This window comes from Dunckerocampus dactyliophorus, chromosome 14, assembly GCF_027744805.1.
Source record: "Dunckerocampus dactyliophorus isolate RoL2022-P2 chromosome 14, RoL_Ddac_1.1, whole genome shotgun sequence".
Classification (NCBI taxonomy): Eukaryota; Metazoa; Chordata; class Actinopteri; order Syngnathiformes; family Syngnathidae; genus Dunckerocampus; species Dunckerocampus dactyliophorus.
Genome location: NC_072832.1, coordinates 28169281 through 28195402, shown reverse-complemented (window position 1 = coordinate 28195402; position 26122 = coordinate 28169281). Strand labels below are relative to the sequence as shown.

Here is a 26122-nt window from a genome sequence, read left to right as displayed (position 1 = left end):
ATTAAAAATAAAGGGTTTGTATGTTGTCTATACTTGGTATTATGAATGATCATCACTAATATGTGATATTAAAAATAAAGGTGTGTATGTTGTCTATACTTGGTATCATGAATGATCATCACTAATATGTGATATTAAAAATAAAGGTGTGTATGTTGTCTATACTTGGTATCATGAATGATCATCACTAATATGTGATATTAAAAATAAAGGTGTGTATGTTGTCTATACTTGGTATCATGAATGATCATCACTAATATGTGATATTAAAAATAAAGGTGTGTATGTTGTCTATACTTGGTATTATGAATGATCATCACTAATATGTGATATTAAAAATAAAGGTGTGTATGTTGTCTATACTTGGTATCATGAATGATCATCACTAATATGTGATATTAAAAATAAAGGTGTGTATGTTGTCTATACTTGGTATCATGAATGATCATCACTAATATGTGATATTAAAAATAAAGGTGTGTATGTTGTCTATACTTGGTATTATGAATGATCCTCACCATCTTTTTTGCAGTACAGTGAGTGAGTAAAGATTGCTTTTGTAATTATTTCTCCATATCTCCACACAATACGTTAGATATGGTAATACTAAGGAACAGTACAGAGTGTGGAGTGATTTTTGGTCAAGAACATATTTTGCTTTATTCAATATAGAGATATATATAGAGATATATCATTTTTTCATCTATTATAACCCCAAGGAATTTATATTCTTCCACTTTTTCAATATCCGTTCCATTAATTTGTATTTGGTCGTACGTGTCCTTTCTACTATTACCAAATAGCATTATTTTAGTTTTACTTAAATTCAGAGATAATCTGTTCCTGTCAAACCATGACTTTAATATGACCTTTTCATCCTTGACCTTTTTAATGAGTTCTTGTGTGCTTTCACCAGAACAGAAAGCGGTGGTATCATCCGCGAATAAGACCAATTTTAAGTTGTTTGTTACTTTACAAATGTCGTTAATGTACAAGTTAAACAGTTTTGGTCCCAATATGGACCCCTGGGGTACTCCACACGTGGTGTATAAACCCCCAGATGTGTATTCTCCTAGCTTTACAAATTGTTTCCTCTTTGCTAGGTAGCTTTTAACCCAATTTAAGACTGAACCTCTAATTCCGTACCTTTCTAATTTTGAAATTAAGATAGTGTGATTAATTGTATCGAAAGCTTTTGTCAGATCCATGAATACTGCTGCTGCGGTGGGGCTGCGTTTCAGTTTTATGCTGCCAAAATCTGGAACAATCTCTCAGAAGATGTGCAACAATCCTCAACTTTGGCAACGTTCAAATCCAAGATGAAAACACTTCTATTTTTGGCAGCCATTTTATCTTTAGCCTTTGTGTTACGGATTAAAATGCTTCTTCTTTTAGTCACATTTTTGTTATTTCTGTATGTAATAGTTTTGGTCTGGATAAAAACAAAAAAAAAATAAAATTAAATAAAAAAAAAAAAGTTTTACTCGCCAAAAACTAAAAATGTTTTCATCTAGTTTTAGTCTTGGTAAAAAAAAAAATATATATATATAAATTGATGTCGGAAATTGGATGAGGAAAAAAAACAAAGCTGGTATACAATGACTGTCTGCATACAAAGCACACGTGTAAAAGTCTACAGGGAAATACAAAATCCAATGTAGCTACTGTAGATCATATCTTAAAAAAATCTGCATAGAAGGCAGAAATGTGATGCATTTTAAACATCTGATGACACGGGACCCCAACCACCGTGCAACCAGGTGTAATGATTAAAAAAAAAAAAAAAAACACTTAAAAAAATAACTAACTACATTGAATTTGTTGTAAATGCATATCAATTTTAGAAATGTGGGCTATTATTTTATTTAAAAATAAAAAAAAAAATACAGTTAGAAAACCCATCCTTTTTGCACGTTTATTTTGCTTGTTGGGAGCGGCGACCTGTCCAACACCTCAAACACACCATTGTGTGCGTGCTAACTTTGTCCCATGCTACCGCAGATAGACTACTATACTGTATTGTTAGCCTTTTTCTTTCACCTCATGTTTGCTCCCAAATGCTGATACTATGTGGGAATGCATAAAGGTTACATTTGATGACCTTATTGGGTGCTAATATGCATATTTGTTGGTGCACAACCTGAAGTTAAGTCATGCTAGCACGCTGCCTTTTACCACACACACAAACACGTGATAATCTTCTCTCTGAAAAACAAAGTCCAGGCTGGTACTGGTGGATGCTGGCTCTGTATTCATTTTGTACTTTTAATTTGTTGTTGTTCCTGTCTTAATTTTACACAATAAATCATAGATACGATATATGCAGGCAACCCACCCCTCCAGCACCCCTCCTCCCACAAAAACGGTTGGGGACCACTGTGATAGATCACCCGCTAACATTTCCATCCCGTCTCGTCTTGTCAACGAAAATAATGATGTTGACGAAAACAACACAGTGTCCGAAATGATGAGAGTAAAAAAAAAAAAAAAGTTATGTTCCCATTCCATGTGGAAGTGGTACATTTTGGCTTCTTACTTTGTCCTTCTTCCCCACTTTGGTTGAAACCCTTTCTTAAGTTTAGAACAAAGAAATCGGACGCTAACTGGTTAGTTTGGTAACATGCTAATGTCTAAAGCAGCAGCTGTCTCGTGTCCTTGCTGTGATCCCGTAGCCCGCGTATTACAGTTGAGCAATGTGTTGTAAACAAAGAATAATAGGAGTGTAAAGGTCCACAGGACTCTGACAATGCTAACAATCATATTTAGAATTAACTATGTAAATATTTCATTTATTAATATTGAATCTTACTTTGCGGAAATTCACTTATCACCAATTAACCACTATAAACGAGGGACAACTGTACTGCATTTTCCAGACTACAAGTCACACTTGAACGTCTGCTGTTAAATAAGGTTAAAAAAAACAGGCACTAATCGCCAATTATGCAAATGAGATGACGACATCACCCCCATCCTCCAGCTACCTAATGCCACAGACTTTCAGACCACTGCCAATATAAACTTTTGTATTTGTGTTTATTTGTCTGTCTATTTTCCTCCTCGATGTGGGATGAGGAATAGCGGTACCGTTGGGATTATTGGGCGGGCGGGCGCTTTCCATTGACGCCATGGTGAAAATACATCTCTGCATCCCGATCTCATCTAAATGTAATGGCGTCTTCTTTGTACCCTTGCACAAGGTCTGCCAAAATGGTTGTTTTTGTGTGCCATCCTGCTGTCCTGTCTGACTGTGTCAACGTGATTGTTGTGAAAAATGTCATCAAAACAACACAGCTGGTGGACTAAGACTTCTGCACGACGCCACTGGGAGTGAAAACCCTGATGTGGAGCTGCAAGTGAAAGAGGTAAGAGATCATCATGAGATTAACAAGAAGGGGCCAAGGATTGGAAGCGTCTGTGTGGGATGAAGATGTGTGAGAGGGAAGCAGATAAATGGGACACATGGAGAGTGAGGGGAAAAAAGGGAGGAGGTAACTGTACTCAACAGTCCCACAGGCAGTGGCCCCGACTCCCGTTTAAGGGATTGATTGGTTCTGTAATGAGCCCTTTCAAGTGTGCTGCACAACATCAGAGTGACTACTTTATCAAGCTGGCAGGATCTCTGCAGTACATGTGAATTGACAGAGCCTCCAGAGGTCGCCCCACACGGGGGAAACCGGCCCGCATGATTGTATCGGCAACCGTAATTCAGTGAAATACAAGTCATTACCGACGTTTCCTTGGAAGAAGATAAGATACGATGCAACCAAAGTCTGCTTGTGTGTATAAAGACATGTGAAAACACATAGGACACCACATGGGACTGGATTTGTCAAACGTGCACACCTGCACACACGTCTCACACACCTCAATCCACTCTAAGGGGCTATCCACACAGAAATGTTTCCAGGTCAAAAGGGCAGTATTTTATGGTTTCAGTTAGGGTTGCTCCGATCGATCGAACACCGATCAGTAGCGGTCGATTTCCGTGACAAATCACGTGATCGGCATATGCCGATAAACACCAATCACAAAAGCCAATCACCTGTGGCTAGCACTATTGCAGCTCGCAGCGATCATTTCGTGCAGTGTAAAGTTGGCAGCATCGTCCTCCCACTTTCCTTCAAAACAAAAGCAATCATGTCTGCCGTGGGGAATTTAACTCTTGTGGGGGTAGCGTGTTAAAAAGCTTTATTCTAAAAGTTAAAACCCTGATCGGAGCATCCCTACTGTAGTTTCAACCTTTCATCCACACGGAAACGGCATTCTGAAATGGTACGTTTTCAAAACAGCTTCCAGAGTGTGAAAATCTGAAAACACCGGCTTGTCGTTTCCATGTAGACAAGCAACCCACTTCTTTTCTGAAAACGATGACGTCATCGACCTGTCACCATCACGTGACCAGACGTGAGCTTTGACGACAGGACAACATCACATCTGAATATTTGGACTGGCATGACTCACCCCAGTCCACTTTCTCCTGATAGTTTGTTGTCTTATTCTCCAAAATGACTCGGAGAAGTCATTCCATTTGGTCGTAAGTCTAGATGAGCCTTGGAAAGAGGAAGACGACGCACTTATGTGCATGTGTTCGTGCTTCTTCCATAGTTTGGTTGTGTCATGAGTTTACAGCGCCACACGTAGGTGTGCCTTTCACCCGTGTCATCTTTTCCCATCTGGATACAACTATTTACTCATTCTGCACCGTGTGGACAGGGCTTAAAATTTTGGCAAATGACCACGACATCTGGTACACACCTTTAGGGACTGACAAGCAAATGTGTGTAAAATCTGAGCAGGATTGGTAAAAAAAAACATGGCCTCCATCAAGCAAAACATCCTTTACAGGGGTAGGAGCGGGACTTAGCAAGTAATCGGCCAAAAGTCATTTACCATTTGTCTTGAGCGGCAGTGACTCAAGAGCTATGACGTCGGTCACCCAAAAAGGGTTAGAACACAGTTTTGTCCATCCGAGTGACGGATGGTGTATGAGTGTGAATGACTGTTTGGTGCTGGTCGGAGAGGCTGTTGGCTCAAATTGGCAGCCACATTTCTGTCAGTCTGCGCCGGGGTAGCCGTGGATACAGATGTAGATCTACACCAGCGTGTGACTGGAGTGCATCAAATAATGGGTTCTCAGTGCAAAGCGCTTTGGCTGATCAGCCTTTGCAAGGCTTCAAACAGGATGTTCTCAGACTGCCACCAACAGGTTGCAGCAGAGACAGAGACAAGTTCACCTGGAAAAGGTTCATCCCTAATATCCCTAACTTTTTGTGAGTAGTGCATGTGTTATGTAAGCTTAAATAAAAAAAATGCATAAACATACCATCAGTACATCCTAAATACTCCAAAAGGAGCATGCAAAGAACGTGCAGACCTTTGGGAAATCCTAAACAGTACATAGTAACTCGCCTATTGTTTGTTTAGTAACAATCTTCTGGCTGAAAGGTGCAACATTTCAACTTGTTTATTGTTTCCCCAGATGTATTTTGTTATTTGCAGACAGAATATATTGTATGAGCTAAAAGCAGTACAGGCAGTATTCATCTACAGTCAAGCAACTCCCCTTGCTTCTGCCTGGTCAAATTCTAGAAGCCTCCATATGTTCCGAAATGCAACACCCCAAAACCAGTCGGAAACCTGAGCTTTATGTTTACAGGCACTGTATGAAATTTAAAACAACCCAAGCTGTAGCGCCAATGACAGCAAAAAGTGCAGCACGGCAGTTATAAACTTTTATATTGCAAAGCAGGCCTAGAAGCACACAGTACAATCAATGTGGCAAAGCTGAGTACACTTTTTGGCAGATGGCGGTTTTCAACACAACATAGTAAAAAAAAAAAAAAAACACTGTCACACTGAGAAGCCTACACAATCAAAACCAAAGCATATTGTTGCAAAACTACCAGTTGCGAAAAAAACAGAAACAAAGAAGAAGAACAAAGAATGGGAGATGTAAAAATGATGTAAATAAAGAGAAAACAGAGACAGAGTGAAAGTCAGAAGACTGTGGTTTGAGAGGAAGAGGGCTCGCTGAGCTCAGCAATGTTTGAGTCGTGCACCTCGGTCGCCGCGTTCCCTTCGCTTTCTAAGCTTTCAGCACACTTCACACTTGAGATGATTTGGACCGCAGAGCTGGAAGTGTCGGGCTTTGGCGTGCTCTGCTCACTGCTGAGATCAGAGTCCCGCAGTGTCTTAGCACCCTCTGATTCGTCAGTCACTTGTGGCTTCTTGTTAAACTTGGGCACCTTGCAGTTTTTGTCGACTTGGCTGTACAGGTTGGCAACAGACCTCTCTATGTCGGCAAGATTCTGGAGGTTTTTGAGGATCCCTTTCAGTTCCCTCTTCCCGTTGTTGGGTTGTGACGTGGCAGGAGGAGAGTGGAGCTTGCGTTCCGAAATGGGGCGAAGTGAAGATACGGGCGGCAAAGAGGTTGGGACAAACTGGACGACCGGGCGGATTTGGTCGATAGAAGGTGAGGGTGAAGGAGGGAGAGGTGGAGGAGGTGGGGGGAAGACTGGCTTATTGGGAGGAGAAGGAGGAGGAGAGGTTTGATAGTTAAATTTAGGGATGTTCGGGGGTGAGGGTGGAAATGAAGGTGGATCAGGGCTCAGGGAGGACGACCGCGATGAGAGTGGCTGTTCTGGAAGAGGGGGCGGCGGGTTCTCTGGTGGGTCTGGTATGATCTCTACGTGGATCTGGCATGGCTGCACTGTCATGTAGCTCGAGATGCTGGAGCTGAATTTCCTGACGACAGGTGGAGTTGATCTCTGGCTGGACACGGGCCACAGTTCATCTCCTTGGGTGATGATAAAATTTGGGGGTACGTCCCGGCCAAAAGATGAGGGGTAGTCCATGATGGACAGGAGTGTGTCAGAGGTTACTTCCAGAACATCAGTGCCATCTTGATCCCTGACAAGTATGGGAGAAAGTGAGCCTTGGGTGTTTTGCATGAGGGCTCTCTCCAGAAGGGCCTGCTGCTCAAAGTGCCTCGCTTGCTCACGGACTGACAGTTTTGTCTCGGTGCTGCCACTCAGAGGGAGAAGATCTGAACTCTTCGATTCGCTCATGGTCGCTTGGAGAATCCGCATCTCCCAATCAGCCGTGTCCATGAGGGCTCGTCTCCGAGGTGCCTCGTAACACCCCGCAGGAATGCGAGCCGGCAGGGTCCAGGCACACCCTGGCCATTCTGAATGAGGCTCAGAAAAGGAGAAGCGTTTTTCAGGAGGGCTTTTACCCCCTGTGTAGACATCAGGGCTGCCTAGAAGACTAGTGTCACTGTAGACTGGGTTGTGGGTGGTTAGCGGGTTGCGGTCGGAGAGGAAGGTCACGTTGCTCTCTGACTTGGGCAAGTTGACATGCAGCGCTCCGTTGCTGTAGGTGGCAAGGGCACGACTGGCAAAGATACTAAGAATCCTTTGATGATCAGCATCCTCAGTGACAGACTTTTTAGCCCTGTCCCAGATTGGGTGAAGGTGAAGAAGACAAAAAAATTGAAATCAAGTAAAAGTGATGCTTTAAGGGAGCTAAAACACAAAAGGATGGAGGTGGTAGGTTTGGTTCTCACAGACTATTTTACTAAACCAATTAGCAGCAGACGGAGGCAACTCAAATGCTATTCAAGTTGCTAATATGTAGAAAGCGTTTAAGAGTAGGGTTGGGCATCCAGTCTCGAGCATCAATGGAAACCGGAACTGACATTCCCATTCTCCTGGGATCGTTCAAATGTTTTTATTACGATTCCTAGTTTTGATGCTCACTTTGCCGACCGGAAGAAGAAGCCTGCCTGCGAGCACCAGGGAAGAACAAGCGGCTGAGATTAACAAAAAGAGCGATGGGCTCTGTGCAACATTTGTTTACTTGTGTTAATAAAATAAGGGTGTGATCAAAAGTAACTTACACCAAAATTGAGGCAGCAAACAAAGTATACTACTTTTCAAAAGTAAACCTCTTGTGTGAAAGTGTACTCCTGTAAAAAGAAACTTCATATATTTATAGAGTCTTTATATTCAAGTGGAATGCTTTTATATTTATACTCCGCTTGAAATACTCCTGTAAGAAATTCAGAGCAAAAATGATCAAAAAAAGTTCATATCGTTAAACAATTCGTGGAGGTATTCAGACATTTCATCCAAAAAGAACTCTGGTTAGCGCCCTCATTTACACCACGCAAACTTTTATGACCCTGCCTCTTAAAAGCATTGGGAGGAATCGGAATCGGACTCGTTGAAATTCAAACAATGCCCAACTCTATTTAAGAGTTTAATAATTCTTAAATGTGTTAAATTATCATACCAGTCCTTGAATGGTTTGACTTCGAAGGAATGCCAAAGAAATGTCTGAACCAATTTGGTATCAGATTGCCTCCAAATCCGTATTTATCCAAATTTACTTGGTGTTTTCTTTGTACCATAGAACTAAAAGCAAACTTTGAGCCAAAGGGCTCACCTGCATGGCAATTATGAGGAAATGAGGATAGGACAAAGCACAGGTGGAATTATTTGACTACAGGGGAAAAAGGCCACGCTAAGCTAAGATGCACTAGAAACAAAAACAGGGCTCAAGGCTCCCGTGTTTTAAGGAGTTGTGAGTGCGTTACATTTTGTGGTTACTTACTGCAGTCTGAAGCCACAGAGACAAGGAAGACAAGAAATGATGGCAAGGACAGAAAACACAGACAGATGGTAAGACGACAGAAATGTCATTTCATCAATAAGCATGAAGTCTCTATGTCGGTGGCCACATGGGGTAACTCAAAGGTGATGTAGCCCTAAGGCCCAAGGTGACAGTCACTGGTGACATGCCAAGATCGCTACTTTCCTCTCATCATCGCTGTCTCTATGCCGTCGTTGTCACGCCTGACAGCGAGTGGCAGCAGCTCATAAAGCGCAGACTTGGGCAGCCTTTTCTAGATTCTGTGGTCCAACAAGGGCAGACCGTGTCCTAACATGGTCAACATACAACCTAGACCTCCAGACAAAGGCTGCAACTCCCATAGGAGGAACCGAGCAGAAAGAGCTTTTAGGTAAACTAGCTAGCAAACAAGCAGGGCATAGGACGCTTACTTTACTCATATTATACACTCAGCAAGATAGCTAAGAAGCTAACTAGCCTTCTAGACAGATAGCCATTAAGACAACTAACTAGCCAAATAGCAAAATATCTAGATAACTAACCATCAAGGTAGTCAGCAAGAAAGCTAAAACGCGAACTTGCTAAATGGACAGCTAAGATAAATATCCAGCAAGCTAGCTAACAAGCTATACTAGCTATATACAGTAGACGGATAAGAAAGAGGATAAGATGAGAAGAACGTATCTGTAGATGCTAGCATTGTGATGGCTAGCAAGATAGAAGTACTACTACTATGACCATGTACAACAAATGTACATGTACAACAAATGCTACTACAATGTCTCTCTGACAACTGAAAAACAAAACTACAGTATTACCATCTTTTCTCTTACAGGCTGACTTTCTTGTATTTTGGATCTCATTCAATTCTGCCAAGCATGCCTAATGTTGGAATTTTTTATTTTCCAATTCTAATAACTTCTTGCCTTGATAGCGGTTTTGGCAAAGGACAAACCAAAAATACCCATAGTTAAGTGTACAGCTATAGTTATTACACTTGTCATCTTAGTGGGCGAGTGAGACCTTATCAAACTGCTCAGTAGTCCACAGATACCAAGCTCAGTTTGTCCGCTGTGTGGAATTATTTCCAATCCTGCCTTTCACATGGTAAATATTTAATGTTAAGTTTTGTTCTTTGTGTGTAAATAGCAGCGGCGACTGCTGATGAGAAACAAGAAATAGTAAATCAAAATAAGAGCACAGATCAGGAGACGGCGTGAAAACTAATACCGCACTCACACTAGCAGCAGAATCTTGGTTTATTCTTGGACATTGAAAGTGAATTCTAAAAATTCTGAGTGCAGTGGAAATATCACGGCCCATTGTTGTGGCCAGCGCAAATGTTTTTAGCATTCTAAAAACTTCCAAGGTGGATTTAAAGCGGAAACATTTCGAACAACATTCTAAAATATATTGTAACTGCACTCTGACTGCATTCTAAATATTTTTAAGCTATTCAAAAATATTTTACGGTATTCCCAACAGCATTGTAAACATTCTGATCGCATTAAAAAAAATTAAAAATAAAAACATCACACCGCTGAAACATCACTGCGTCGCCTCATTCACAGCACATCGACATCACCGCCAAGGAAAAGCGGCCAAGCAAAGTTCAGCAGCGGCCGCCGGCGTGGAAAGTACAGACGTGCTGAGAGGCAGCAAGCACGCTGAAGCCTCACTCGCACTTCCGTGTCGCCAATTTACATCACAAGACAAAAAGGAGCCAAACATACGCCTCGTTCACACTTGCACGCACTTTGTCTCCGCAGTGGTATGCCCGTGGTATAGTTTATTGCCTCCTTCCTGCTCTTTGCATATTCATCATCTGCAGCTGGGGAGTACCTTTTACTTCCCTTTCTTTTCTGCACGAGCTTCTTCTCTGAAGTTGAATATCTTGTAGGTTCCTTGCAAATAGAGGAATTCATAAAGCTATAGGGGCAATGCCTGCGAGACCAAATAACGCCACGAATGCTTCACGGATGCAGGAAGTGGTGGAGAGAATGCATACCATGCGGGAACAATGTGCATCGTGTGTAGCACTGTCGCGCACTAGACGTAAAAGCAAGGTGTAAATAATTTGTGCCGGAGCGTGGTCAGTTCGTGCCAATGTGTACAATTTTCGCACGTAGCAAGTGCGTAATTTTATGTGTACACTGAAGGCCAACAGTGCGCAAACTAGTCTTCGCGCTTTTCAGGCATGCCATAAATAAATAAACAAATAAAAGACACTCATTGCCACGGCAAATTAGCAACATGCGTAAAGGTGTAAACCACAAGCTTTACCACCGGCCACCGCCGTGCAGGGTACAGAGGTGCTGAAATCCAGGAAGCCCCTAATCCTGATAAGTATTCCAACGGCATTCAAATCCCCTCCCGAATGTGGTGCGATTTTGAACCATTTTCATTCCGGTTGGTTCTTTTGATTGAGCTGTGCTCAGTGTGACGGGGGCTTAAGGAAACCCACAAGTAAAGTGCAGAACGTGACATAAAGCGCCGGTGAAAGGATGAAGTCCAAACGGGGATCAGGGGTGACTCACATGCTGCTGTCCCCCAGCTCTTCGTACAGGTTGGCCCCTGCAGCGCCGGCGCCAGCTGCCTTGCCTCCCGGAGGTAGCGCCATCTGAATCCGGGCTGTTTTGGCGCACTCTGCCTGCCGCCTGCGTATAATGATCATCATCATTTCCCATAGTAAAGGTTATTGGTATAAAAGCTAACACATTAGATATTAATATCACATAAGTAAGTGAGAGGGTATTAATGCTAATCTGTAAGACAAGTTGACACTCCTTGGATTTTCCTTGAAATCTAATGAGCTTTCCCACGTAATAAAAAGGCTATTTTGGCATAATGAAACATTCATCTGCTAAGCCGCCTGATGAATGGGCCGTATATGTTGTTACACCACACATGTACTGTACGCAGTGTATGCACTTCCTGTTGAAATAGCTCATGAATAATTAAGATGAATAAAGTGCACCTGTCATGTGTGATAAAGCAGCTTGCACATCGTGAATAAGCATCATTACTTACTCTTTGAACCTGGTGGTGGTGGTGATGAGGAGGAGAAAGGCAGGGGAGGGAAACAAAAGCAGAAAGCAGTTTAAACGCTTGGCTACAACATACTGTATATAGAAGATGACTACACAGTACCAGTCAAAAGTTTACATCCACATGCCCATGGTATTGAATGACCAGGTGTCCCCAAACTTTTGACTGCTACTGTATCTTGTTGTAATTTGCTTACTCAGAACCACCGTTCCCCTGAAGCAAGAAAACAAGCTGCTACTAGTAATAATACCATTATCAGTGTTATTATTATTAATATGTACAATAATAAAATGATATAAAATACAAATAAATATTTCTATCCACAGTTATGAGCAATTGGGATGAATCATTGCAATAATAACAGCACAAAACTGTAAACACAAGATATTTCTATCCGCTATTAACATTGCTGTCCTTTGAAATTGAAATCATTACACATTTCAAATACTGCATATGCATGCATGAATAATTGGAATGGAACTTTTACAAAATCTAAAAAATCTTCACAGAGATACAGTAGGGGTCACCAACAATCTTTGGGACTGTGTCGGTCGATCTAGAAAGAACATTAGCCTTAAGTGTACAGCTAATAACGACAGAGTAGATACAGCAGGTGCTGAAAAGTGCGAGTCAGTGATCGCTAAGCAGGAACACGACGTTGTTGATGTGTGCCACAGGTATTAATGTTCATCAGACACACTTGATCATGTATTGATCCCCAAAAAGCCATGTTGTTTTTTCCAGGCTGTTTCTTGTGTGTGTTTATGTCAGGCAGACATGCTTAAGTGGCGTAAAAATGCACCGTGACGGTCACAAGTGACTGGAGGTGTTTGTTACAAACGAGCGTTAATTAATTTACTTTTCCACAGCATGTATAAGTGTGGGTGGGGGGTTCGGGGGTGAGCCCCACAGAGTACACAGTCAGCACGTCTAATGAGCGTGCCACAGACGTAACAATGGGAATCGGGGCTTTCCGTGAAAGCTGCTGTTTTTTTGTGATCACACGCTGTGGTACTCACTGCTTGTAGGTAACCATGACGATAAGGATGGCAGGGATGCAGCACAGGATGATGATGATGGCGAGAGCCAGGAGAGCTCCCTCTGTGTAGCCCACAGCTTGGGCGGCCTTCTTCACGCTCGCCACCACGTCCGGCGAGCGGATCTCCAGGATTCGGCCGCCTTCGCCCAGGTAGGGCTGGAATTCCTTGTTGATCTCCAGAACGTTCCCATCCAGAAATCTCAAGTGAAACACGCACAGGACAGGAGAATAACATCATAGAAGCACTTTCAGCAATGAGTCTGATGGAAATGAAAAGTGTGAGGGGTATTTTGGTCTTTCTATTCTGCAACAGCCAAGAGAGATGTTGTTATCGACTTTAAGGGCAGCCACGCGGTCCATGGCAGACTTATTGATCTCAGCATCATACACTATGTGGATTTACACCCCAGCAACACTCGCCTGAAGTCAGATGGATTTGATACGGCTGTTCCACACATCATTTGGAACAAGAAGCCATCGTTACACAGGGCTCCTGCATCATGGGAACAATTAGTGTGGTGACAGGTGACTAAATGAAGGTTATTAAGTCATCTACTGCCTGGGAGACAGCAGTATTCTAAAGAAGTTGAATGAATGTTTATTCACCTAAGTCATAAAGAGGATGGGGTGATCAGTGGAAGCAACTGGACAGAGTTACGCAATATGAAAATTCAGTTGGCCGTGGGTGATGGCGGATAATTGGTGAATTGGTGAATTTCCACCAAATAGGATTCAATATTAATAAACTGAATATTTTGGGAGTTAGTGCAGATTTCAAACGGAGTGGGGAAGAAGAACTAATCAGCCAAAAATGTACCACTTCCACACAAAATGGGAGGCAAACTTTTTTTTTCACTTTATCATGTCAGATATGCCATGGCTGACTACATGCAGTGTTAAAGGAATAGTTGGGATTTTTTGACATGAAGTTGTATGACACCCCCATCAGCAGTGTAGTACAACGGTGACCTTTCCCACACTTGGTCCCGTGAACCCAGTTCCGGTCGGTTTTCATTGCGGAGGAAAGTAGTTGCTGAAGTCTCTTACGTTAAGTGTTTTGCTTCTCAAAACAATATGCGTTCAAAAGAGTAACACTGCTGCCCCCCCTAAAAAGTCCTCTCAATCGCTCTGTGCTATTTTGTCTCTGTTGGTATCACCGCCCCCTACCGCTTACCCATTGTTGTGTACGTGTTCCACCAGGTTTACATGCGCGGATGGAAGCATTGCAGCAGTCTTCATCCACGCATGGAAACACTGTGGAACACGTACACAACAACGGACAAGCGGCAACGCACAGTGATACGAACAGAGACAAAATAACACCAGTCAACAAAAAACACCCAAAAATCAGCTCATGGGACAAAGTGGAGAAAAAGTCACTGAGGATGTACTACACTGCTGATGGGGATGTCATATAACTTCTAACTATCCGTATTACTATCCCTTTAACACAATCCGATGTAATGTCATGTCTCGTCAATGTTACATTACTGATGCCCAGTGGCCACAATATGACTTTTTTTTGACTGATAGGCTGTAGTCAACCACCAAACAGCAAACATCAATGAGTCAATTTTGAAAAACAGCAGCAGAGCTGGGGAGCAATGTAGCGAGGGACGACTGTATATAACAACTTCCTCAGCTCCTTTTCAAGATTCAAGAGTTTTATTGGCCACATGGCCATTTATTAACAACTCTATTGCACAACACAGCAGCAACAGAACCAATTTTGTAATCCGGCAGATCTCCGCACATCCACAATTCAGCATTCACCACCCTGCAAATGTTCTGATGTTTGGTCAAACAATAATTTTTTAGTTTTTATAATTATTATTATACACTTATTTTATTATTTTTTCAAAATACAAAAACTTGCAGTTTTTTTCTGCAGAAATTCACTCAAAGTGGGTAATTAAATGGTACATGCACAATTTTTACATGTTTATGTCTTAAGAGAACAATGGCAATTGAGGAGAGAAGGCCTTGGAGGGCTCTGACGATGAATCTAATCTAATAATTACAGTCACTTTTCTTGATTTTTCTTAAACGTTGGTCCAAAATGGGAGGGGGATGAAGCTGTGTGTCAAATATAGATATTTGCATGGGTGTATCAATTACTCAGTCGGTGGTCCCGGATGGTAACCCCCATGAAAGTGTAGCTGAAAGGAGCAAATAGAAATCTGTCTCGTACTAATCCCAATGGGTGTTTTGTATCATAAGTAATGCACCTTACACTTGCCATTACTCCAATGGAAAGTATTGTTTTTATGTCGGAGTGCCAATAAGTCTGCAGTAGTAACAGACTGTGTTCTATACCCGAGAGGGTGTGCCGTATTGAAAAAGCTAGCAGCACAGCTGGCAGGAGAGAAGGTGAGCACACGCTCACAGCCAATTAGCGTGCTTTGTGTCGCCCTACAGGTGAATACACGGGAGCAGATGAAGGTTATCAGCTCATCTACTGTCTGGGAGACTGCAGTACTCAGGTGGAATCTTCCAAGCGAAGCCCGCAACATTCATATTTGTGGCTGTCTGGAAGGGATTCGTTGGATTTACATGATTTCTTAGGGGAAAAATCGCCTCCGTTTTCTTTTCAGAATAAATGAAAAACAAAAGCTGAGGTTCCACTGTACTTGCCAATAATTTGACTAACAATTGATGGTTGTACGACAAAGCATTTCTGGGAACGTTGGCGATTATTTCTTGTGATTTTGTGAGTATATCCTTAAAGGAAAAGTGCACTTTTTTTTGGAATGTTGCCCACAATCAACAATCCTTATGTGAGACATGAACACACATGTCTTTCTCCCTTCTGTGCCTTCTAAAGATAAATGAATGCACAAAATGGGACACACCTATTGGGCTTAGAAAGGCCTCTATTGAAACACCTCCAAAAAGCTCCAACAACACACCATTTCCATAATGTGACCTGCATTTTAACCAAGCTGCAGGGACATTGTTATTAGTAGGGATGTCCGATTCTGGCCTTTTTGCCAATATCCAATATGCCGATATTGTCCAACTCTCAATTTCCGATTGCGATATCAACTGATACCGATATGTGTAACATCGTATATCTCCTATGGTGGAACGAACACACTAATGGATAAAACATCAGCAATTAGCTTCTCGATGTGGCTGTAACCAACATCTCACGTAAGCAAACTACCACATCTACGATGTTGACATTCCCGCTACCCCATAGACCAGGGGTCAGGAACCTATGGCTCTTTTGATGTCTGCTTCTGGCTCTCACACATTTCTTAACACGGAATTTTTTTAATTTTCTTTTTTGTTTTCGTTGACATTTTAAAGTACAACGTTACGGAAATCACAGTGTTGAAAAAATATTCAAAATATAAAACATTATCATGTATTTTAATCCATCTATCCATTTTCTACCGCAATGACTGTCCTTCTGATAGTTTCCGGGCCAGGAAACTATCGGGACTATCAGGACACAATTATAATTGGATAATGCAGTAGCCTACCAGATGATTGAGTGGTTAAGCAGTGAACTTCCCGCCTACCTAATTCTGTAGCTAGCGCAAACACTGGTGACGAAGATGGCGACCAGAAAGAAAGATGAGGAGCACCGTACATTTCAGCACAAATGGACAGAGGAATTCGCCTTCGTGGAGAGAGCAGGTTTGGCGGTGTGTCTAATATCCAGTCGAGGAAAAGGCTTCTTGAGACGTCATCTGTACTTCTGTGAAGAAGGTGTCGGACGTTTCGCTCCTCATCCGAAGAGCTTCGTCAGCGAACTAACAAGTGCTGGTAGCCTAGGCCTTAAATACAGTAAGAGTGGGCGGAATTGGTGTGCCAACACCCTCCTCCTATTGGTTCCTTACACTAAGCCTGGGCGGAGTAGTGGTATAATCCTATCCTGTTATTAACACCTCCGATAAAAGGGAAGTGTCGCTCCCTGAATTGGGTATGAACGACTCTGATACTGGCTTGTTAGCATCTATTGTTCTGGCTCGGCCCTGGCTTCACCTCATTTGCAAGACTAAGAGCTGTGGGTTTTGGTCTCAGTAACCTGCTGAACACAGGGTCCAAATTAAACCTCAAACCACCATTCCGATTCAATGATGGGTTCTGTTGTTTGACAAAAATAGCTTCCTTTACTCCTCTTTCAAACCATCTGTTTTCTTTGGCCAAAATCTTTACCTCGCTGTCCTGAAAAGAGTGATTGGTAGCTTTAAGGTGTAGATGTACTGCTGATTGAGGACCACTAGAATTGTCCCTGCGATGTTGATAAAGCCTTTTTTGGAGCATTTGCTTAGTTTCCCCAATGTAGTGCTCTTTGCATTCCTCATCTTTACAGTAGATGGAATAGACCACATTGCTCTGTTTCTGGTTTGGAGCCTTGTCTTTAGGATGCACAAATTTTTGTCTCAGGGTATTTACTGGTTTGAAATAGGTAGGAATTTTGTGTTGCCATAAGATCCTCTGGAGTTTTTCGGAGACCCCCGCTACCAAAGAAAACAGATGGACAACTCCTGTACGACTGAGAGCCTACACAGTCTAATATCCAGTGATAAAATTTCATCGATGAAACAGTCAGATATGAAGACACACACCATGCTTCATTTGCACCTACTGGTAAATATTCCGTAAGAAGGCGTGCCAAGAGTTACTCCAAAGTGCAAGCGAGCCTGCAGCAACTGCATGGAGCCGACAAGCTGACTGGTCTACGGCCAGCTTTGCTGGATCTTCAGCAACAGTGAGGAATGTAAAACCATTCACAGGTGGCGAATTTGCCAAAACACTCATGCTTGATGTGGCAAATGAACTTTTTGACGACTTTTCAGACAAAGACAAGATAATCAAACCAATAACAGACATACTCCTGTCAGCGAGAACTGTTCACGATCGCACAATCATGATGGCAAATCAAGTGGAGGAAACACAAGTGAAGGACATAACTGCAGCGGTATACTTTTCCCTCGCTTGCAATGAGTCAACAGACGTAAACCATGCAGCACCAGAAGTCACATTAATGGTAAGAAGTATTTTATTTATATCGAGGGAAAGGCTTCTTGAGACGTCATCTGTACTTCTGTGAAGAAGGTGTCGGACGTTTCGCTCCTCATCTGAAGAGCTTCGTCAGCGAACTAACAAGTGCTGGTAGCCTAGGCCTTAAATACAGTAAGAGTGGGCGGAATTGGTGTGCCAACACCCTCCTCCTATTGGTTCCTTACACTAAGACTGGGCTACCAGCACTTATTAGTTCGCTGACGAAGCTCTTCGGATGAGGAGCGAAACGTCCGACACCTTCTTCACAGAAGTACAGATGACGTCTCAAGAAGCCTTTCCCTCGATGGACAACTCCTGTACAACTGAGAGCCTACACAGATATTTTATTTCTAGTTTAGCTTCAGTATAACAATATTATTAAAAGGAATAAATGCAGAGACTTACTATATTCTAAAATTGTTGGTCTTGCCTAAAAATTCATGCATTTATTTGTATTCAGTGTAAAAAAAAAAAAGATTATATGTCTCTCACGGAAATACATTTTTAAGAATTTGGCTTTCATGGCTCTCCTAGCCAAAAAGGTTCCCGACCCCTGCCATAGACGTATGAATGAATGAATTGTGTGCGGGAATACTGTGTTTTCCACAACGTGGGCAAATGATGCTCTCAAAACGATGTGATAATGACCAAATCATGCAGTCTATGGGCCAAGTACTATCAAAGGTAATTGTTAAGTCTTACCTGTGAAATGTTATTCCCTGGGATTAGGTTGTAGAACATGAATGCATGAATGAGGCATCTTCTCCTGGTGGCGGTGACATTGACGTACGACTCAGCGCTTGATGCGGCGTCTACATACTGTATATATGCTTATGAGCTACCCCGCTCACCATTAGTGGTGTTTGGACAAGCCACCACGTCCTGCCGCCCCGAACACGGTGAATCAAAACATCGGTTCAAGTGTATGCTGCATGTTGACTGCTATGACGACAGCAATAGCCGATGTGGTGCTTAAAGGGCCACATCAGTTTTCATTATAGAGAAAAAACCCGACATATTACATTTTTATGCCAATTTCGGGCTGATGATATTGGTGGGCCGATATTATCTGACATTCCTAGTTATTATTATTGTTATTGACATTGTTACGGAGGTTGATAGCTCCGATGTACAAAGAATATGGAGAGGTGACCATGGAGGATGGAGGTCATTACTACAGTCCGCATGGCCCACAGGTACGGCCTTTCTGTAAATGTGTATTTCATACTCTTAAAGTGAAAGTTCACTCTTTTGGAATTTTGCCCATCAGCCACAATCCTTATGTGAGACATGAACAAGAACGTCTTTCTCCTTGTACAGGTAAAAAAGAGACAGTAAAGAATGCACGTAATGGGACACACCTAAGTGCACTTTTCCTTTAAAACTGTAGCTGCTCTACATTTTTGCTGCATAAAGAAAAAGGCTTTGGGTTGAGGATTGGAGCAGGAAAAAGGGTGGGAAAATTTGCATGGAGTAAGGGCGGGGGCACTTCAGAAGCGAATGTTGCCTTGTGGCTGCGTGCTCAGATGGAACAGGATCCTAAAGTACCTGTGCTTGATTATTCTGAAAAAGGGGCGGGGGTGCTGTAGACATGTAAAAAAGTGGGAATTCAAGACTGTCCTCAGCTGCCAACCGACGACCTGTTTTCCCCTGATAGCAAAAAAAATGTCTTTTAAACACTTTCCCCGTGTCGCTTTGCGAGAATGCCAGCGTGGTCAAAATAAGGCGTAATCACACTCTGGCAGACAGACCCCGGAACGCAGGGACGGTCCCAACACTGATACGCAAAACAAATGCAATATTTGTACGTGGAGTTGCGAGTGGAGATAAATCCTGGTACCAATGGAGAGTGGCTTTATTGTGTGTTTGTGTTTCCTCACTAAGCGCTCAGCTCACTTCCATCTTCCATCACTTCAACCTCAGCATCTCACCTCCAACATCCCAAAGCCTCGACAGATCTGTACTATCCAGTAATGATTATATATGTAGTATAATTAAAGCTTTATTTTGAAATATCTATAAGTCAAGTCAAAGTAGTCATTTTGAAAGCATGTAATATCACGTGATGAAAGTGAAAAAGTGTAAATTTACATGTATTTGCCATATTTCTACACAATACAGTCAAACTTGTCTATAGCGGCCACTAGAGGGAGTCTGCAAAAGTGGCCGCTATAGACAGATGGCCTCTATAGACAGGTTGGCGTCCAGTTTGAAGGTTGACCAGTTGAGGAAAAAAAAGAAAAAAAAGGGGGAAATTTTTTTTTAAATAATAATGTTTACCAGTAGAGGGCACTGCGGACTGTGGATAAAAGTTGTACAGCACTACTAGGCTTATTATTATCATGGTTCATGGGTCATGGTTTTAATTCATCCTGAACATGCATATGAGTCAAACAGTAGCACATCACATAGTACAATTCACAATTTTGCATGTCCAAAAAGGAGTAGGAAGAAGCAAAGCTTATTTAATCCTACCCCTCATCAGTTTCACATCAGTTGCAATACATTTATTCACCTCTTGTTCTTCCAAGTGTACTTTGTAGGTCTACATGACAATGTAGTGCAATCATAGCCAAGGTTTTTACTTACTAAAAGGAAGCTAGAGGCTTAATAATAACTGATAGAATATATCCACGACCCACAGAACAAAGCTGTGCTAGTAATGTCTTACGCTTGTTTTTAATATTTTACTTTTATACGGCAGAGTGTCATTACAGCTTTAGTTCATCAGGAAGTGACGGGAAGTGACGGTGGGCGTCCCGAGCAGGAGAGCTAGGCTCAGTGCTAGCTGTGAGTTTGGAGAGAGTTGGGAAGTGTGTTTATGTTGGCGTGGATGTAAAGTCCTGCAGTGTTCTCCGCTGTTAATAAAGCCATTAAAGTGCATCGGCGACGTGAGTCTCTCCTTCCCCACAACAAGCGGCATTACAGTATTGACCAGTGCACACCAGGAAATAAACGGTGTCATTTCTTACAGGCATTGCCTGGACAGCTATGTAGTGGGGCTTGTTTAACCTTTGCCTTGTGGGCAAGCAGGAAGGAGAGACGATGCTGAGAGATGTGTGTGTGTTCTGAGCTGCTGTCTGGTGGTCGCGTTCAATAAATAAAGTTGGCAGAAGCAACAGGAGAAGTTTCCTTCTTTGCTTCGGAGCTGAATAACACTGACAAGTTAACAGACTAGCAGCGAACGGAAAAGAAGACGGCTTTGTTTGTGTTGAATACAGAAGATGAGGACTTTGATGGATTTGTGGATGAGGATTGATGAAAAATAACGTGAGTACATTTTAAAATACTTCAATTAAGTACAACCCAACTCAGTTTTGCTCCCGCTGCCGCATGCATGCTAGCGTATGTTTTTTTTTTTTATTGTAGCGTCGCTGGGAGCACGTCCTGTTCCCAGCATACTTTGCGGTAATGTTTTGGTGCAAATGCTCTTAAAGTTACATGTTTGACCAGGAAATAGCAAGCTCAAAAGAAGACGGCTTTTTTATGTGGAACAACTGACAGTTTGTGTGGATCTTGTGAATGATTGTGACTGAGCTAGGACTCAGTAATTAAAGTCTACACACGACGGCTTCATTGATTGAAAAACAAAACTTTTTCATGCATGAAGCTTCTACTTGAGTTGGTAATTTGGCCGCTATATGCGGTCAGATATTGACCAAGGGAGACAAAATGGGTGTCCGCTGGCCGCGTTGGACAGGTGACTGCTATACACAGGGTCTATAACATGTAAATTTGCTGGGGGGGGGGGGGATTTTTCAGTGGCTGCTATAGGCAGGTGGCCGTTCTATAAAGGTGGCCGCTAAGACAGGTTTGACTGTATTTGCAAATATGCAAATCTTCTTTATCTTATATTCTTTTTTTCTTTTTTTCCATCCATGCATCCATCTTCTTCCGCTTATTTGAGATCGAGCCTAAGCAGGGAAGCCCAGACTTCCCTCTCCCTGGCTACTTTGTGCAGGTCCTCCCGGCGGATCTCGAGGTGTTCCCGGGTCAGTTGAGAGACATCGTCTCTCCAAAGTGTCCCGGGTCTTTCCTGAGGCCTCGTACCCTGAACACCTCCCCAGGGAGGCATCCTGACCAGATGCCCAAGCCACCTCATCTGGCTCCTCTCAATGCAGAGGAGCAGCGCTTCTACTCTGAGCTTCTGACTATATATATAGAACCTTATAACAGCCACCCTACGGAGAAAAAAAAACACAAAAAAAAACGCTATGTTGTCCATTCCGTCACCACCCAAAGTTCCTGACCATAGGTGAGGGTAGGAACGTAGATGTATTTTATTCATATTGCATTTTATTTAAGAGTGTCTGTGTTTTTCTTCTGCAATTGAGCAACAGTAACCAAGCAAATTCCCTTGTTGATCAATAAAGTCTGTCTAAGTCTAAATAAATAAAAGTTGTCAATTCAGTCTACTGTGGCTAATCCTGCAACTCAAGTCACAAAACAAATATTTCCATAGTAAAACAGGCGGATTGTGTTCTATGAGGTGTTGTATTAATGATGTACTGAAAAAAACCAAAGCCAGGAAGATCCATACGCACGCAGCAGTAAGAGGAGAACATCAGTTAGAAGCTTACTTGAAGAGCTCCTGTCGTGAAATGGCCCTGTTTGTAAGCGGGTCGATGGCGTACACCATCAGGTCCGATTTGCTGTAGTCCTCCAGCTCGAAGCCGTCGCCGTGACGACGTGGGCCAATGGCCTCCACGATCACTTTGGCGCCCGGGATCTGGTCCTGGACGTGACGTTCCAGAATACTGCCGTAAAAGCACGAAACAGCATCATTAAAGTGGTTTTCGCCCAGACTGTTAGATTCACATCATCTCAGAAATCAATCAGCAGTTTCTGGCACCTGCTGGGATTGGGCAGCACTTTGTGTCTTGGCTAAGCTAGTAGCTGATGATGCTTTTTAGCCCTTACTGCCTGCACGCGAGACTACTGGATGACTATAAACCACTCCAGTGACACCAGCAGCAGATGAATGCGTGCAGCTCTTTTCATGCTCTTCATGTCAGTGACGTGCCGAGAAACACAACAAGCTCTGGAAAAACATCTCCTAACACGCATTTGCCTTTGAAATTGCCTCATTAGGCTAAACTGTGCGTCCCAAGGGATGGCAAAGGATGTTTTGCTGAATCGTTATCAAGAATTCATTTGGACGGGACAGAAATTATAAACTCAAGAGGGTTATCAACTCTCCTCTGACTGATATTTATTGAAGTGCCACAGAAGAGGGAGAGTTTGGACAGTCAGCCATCATGTTGGCAACCACAACACTGTAAATGGTGGCGCCCCCTGTGGGTCATGGTCAAAATGCTCTGGACTATAAGATGGCATACATGAAATTCAGATATCCTCACAGCTTTACAAACGTGAGACAAACTCAGGAGGGGGACACACATGTTGTGGACAGGTAGAAGGAATACTCCTCAATCCCACCAACACGTCTCCCAATGAGGAAGCAGTGCTTGGGGACCCCATGGTGGGCTCTCCGATCTCTGGGGCTGAGGTTGCCCAGGTTGTCAAATAGCTCATCGGTGGTAGGGCTCCGCGGGTGGATGAGATCCGCCCAGAGATCCTCAATGCCCAGGATGCTGTGGTGGTGTCTTGGTTGACACGACTCTGCAGCATGGCATGGACATTGGGGGCGGTGCCTCTGGATTGGCACAGCGGGGTGGTGATCCCCCTTTTTAAGAAGGGTGTGTTCCAACTATCGTGGGATCACACTCCTCAGGCTGGGATAAGCTGAGAAGCACTTGGATGAGGTCATCTGGTCAGGATGTCTCCAAGACGCCTCCCGACGTATGAGTGTTTAAAGTTTCATCTTTGGTCATATTTCTCCTCTCTTGTTGAGAAGAACTGTATGATGTTTTCGGGTAGCAGGTTATTGTTTGCTTTATGCATCATTTTAGCTGTTTCAAGGTTTACCCCATGAAATTGTAATAATTGTGGTTTGAATAATAAAGGGTTTGTGTGTTCTCTATAAGCGGCATCACGATTTATCCTAACCAATCTTGCTTTCCCCCGCAGGTGGTGGGCCTAGTTCAAGCACCTCAGGGTCTTGTTCACGCGCAGCGTCTGCAGTAATGCGGTCGCTGTACCGGACCGTCGTGGAGAAGAGAAAGGTGAGCTGAAAGGCAAAGCTCTCAGTGTACCCCCCCATCTATGTTCCCACCCTCACCTATGGTCATGAGCTTTGGGTCATGACCCAAAGAAGGAGATGGTGGATACAAGCGGCTGAAATGAGTTTCCTCCGTAGGGTGGCTGGACTCACCCTAAGAGATAGGGGGAGGGGGTCAGAGTAGAGCCGCTGCTCCTTCACATGGAGAGGAGCCAGTTGAGGTGGCTCGGGCATCTAGTTCGGATGCCTCCCGGACGCCACCCTGGTGAGACGGCCCCGGGCAGACCTAGGACACGCTGGAGGGATTATGTCTCACAGCTGGCCTGGGAACGCCTTGGGGTTCTCCCGGTGGAACTGGATGAGGTGGTCGGGGGCCGCGAAGTGTGGACTTCCCCACTGAGACTGCTGCCCCCGCGACCCGGACCCGGATAAGCAGAGGAAAATGGATGGATGGACAGAGAACAAGAGAGAGTATGGAGTGATGTTTGGTCCACAACAATTGCTTTGTTCAATATTGAAGTATTTCTTGCCTCTTTTTTCCATTTCATCTCTGACTTTTTTTTATTAGCTCTTGTGAGTTTTCTCTAGAACAAAATGCAGTACTATTGTCTGCAAATAATACTTGTTTTAGGGTCTTTTGTAGTGTTCCAGATGCCAATTAGATTTAGGGTGAACAAGATGGGTCCCAGTATTGTACGCTGGATGATATCCAGTATTTAAGCTTGCAGATGCATATTCTCCTAGCTTCACATATTCCTGTTTGCTAAGTAGCTTTTTACCCACTTCAAAACTAACCCCCCACTGACATACAGTACATCAGATGTGTATGCAGAATAAGGTGCCCCCGTAAAGCAGAAACAGGTTCTATTCTCGTGGGCAAAAGCAGTGGTAGGAGGTGCAATTCATTTTTGGGCTGTCTATTCAAACAAGGAAAACAATTAACTGTAAGTCACACCGGAGAGCAAACTAATGTTCCGGAAAATAACAAAATGATTGGATAAGGGTGGATGTGGCAAATCTATTTTCTGTCCCTGTTGCTTCCTTATTAAACAGTAACGATGTAATATCACACAAAAACAATATTTGACTGAAAATGATTCAAGCCACACACGTTTTCGTTCATTTGAACGAGTGCCGTTCTTCACTGACCGCGCCATCATAAATGTTGCCTTCACCTGATGAGCTGGTCCCTGTTCTCTTCAACCAACGTGGGCGGGACAGTTGACACGATCACTTGCATGTCCAGCGCGTTGACCACTGACACCTGCAAAGCAAAACCACAGCAAACAGACCCCCCAACACCCCAAACATGTCAAAAATAGACAAGGAAAAGCAGGTTTGTCAGTCTCCCCCCATTGCACCGCACTTAACAACCCTCATTCTCACGTCCCGCTTACAGGAAAAGTGTGCTTTTTTGGAAAGTTGTCCATCATTCACAAATCCTTATGTGAGACATGAACACACGTCTTTCTCTTTTCTGTGCCTTCTAAAGATATAAAAACAGCTAAAAAGAGGCAGCTAAACGCCTCCAAAAAGCTCAAACAAGGTTTAGTGTTTTTTGATCCATGCTGTGAGCATGTAGTAACAGCTACAGTACATTCATGATAACATGGAATACTTGTAGTATTTTGGGAACTGATTTGATTTCACAAAGCAACATAGAAAGGAACGCCACACCTAGCGTCAAAAACAACAACACAGCTCCAATATGTAGCATTACCTTTGGCTAGTGTGGGGTGAAGCTAGTCGCTAGCCTGCTATTAGCTAGCCACTGTGGTGTGGTGAGGTGTCACTACACCAGTAAGGTAGTTCTTGGGTGTAACAATGTTAATAACAATAATAATAACAATGGGCCTCATTCACGAAACGTTCTTACGCACAAATGTGTTCTTAAAGCCTTCTTACGAAGATTTTTGGCATTCACGAAACGTGTTCTTAACTCCCAGTTCTTAGATCTAAGAACAAATTCTACGAACGCTCAGGAGGACTCTTACGCACAAGCAAAGCTTGCACTTTCAATGCAAATGTAGTGCAAATAAAATATCCCAACAATGATTTATCATCAAAACAACTAAAATATACTCCATGGATAAATATATATGCAAATCCCAATTCATCAAAAAAAAGGCTGGCTGGACGTGCGCTGCGCAGAGAGAGAATGTAAAGGGACCATTAGATTTATTTGCTGAAAGCCACCAATATTTGATGTCCCGCTTCAGGCTTCAGGCTTCCCTCTCTGTTCTTGCAGGTGTGCAGGATCATCA

At 43.0% G+C, this 26122-nt stretch overlaps 1 protein-coding gene across 17 annotated transcripts in view; it reads right to left on the bottom strand.

The window, feature by feature from the left end:
* The window catches only part of LOC129193597 (protocadherin-15-like), a 346331-nt gene that overhangs the window by 20238 nt on the left and 299971 nt on the right, over window positions 1-26122 (bottom strand). For 12 of the 17 annotated variants that reach the window (XM_054797865.1, XM_054797864.1, XM_054797866.1 and 9 more), the window contains 4 exons: window positions 25034-25122; window positions 22318-22494; window positions 12702-12920; window positions 11172-11291 (listed from right to left, as the gene is read on the bottom strand). In XM_054797865.1, the coding sequence (XP_054653840.1) occupies window positions 11172-11291; window positions 12702-12920; window positions 22318-22494; window positions 25034-25122 (605 nt within the window). Of the gene's footprint in view, window positions 1-352; window positions 7456-11171; window positions 11292-11664; window positions 11674-12701; window positions 13215-18022; window positions 22495-25033; window positions 25123-26122 lie in introns of those variants that run through there. The other 5 variants (XM_054797858.1, XM_054797869.1, XM_054797867.1 and 2 more) reach the window with 4 other exon arrangements.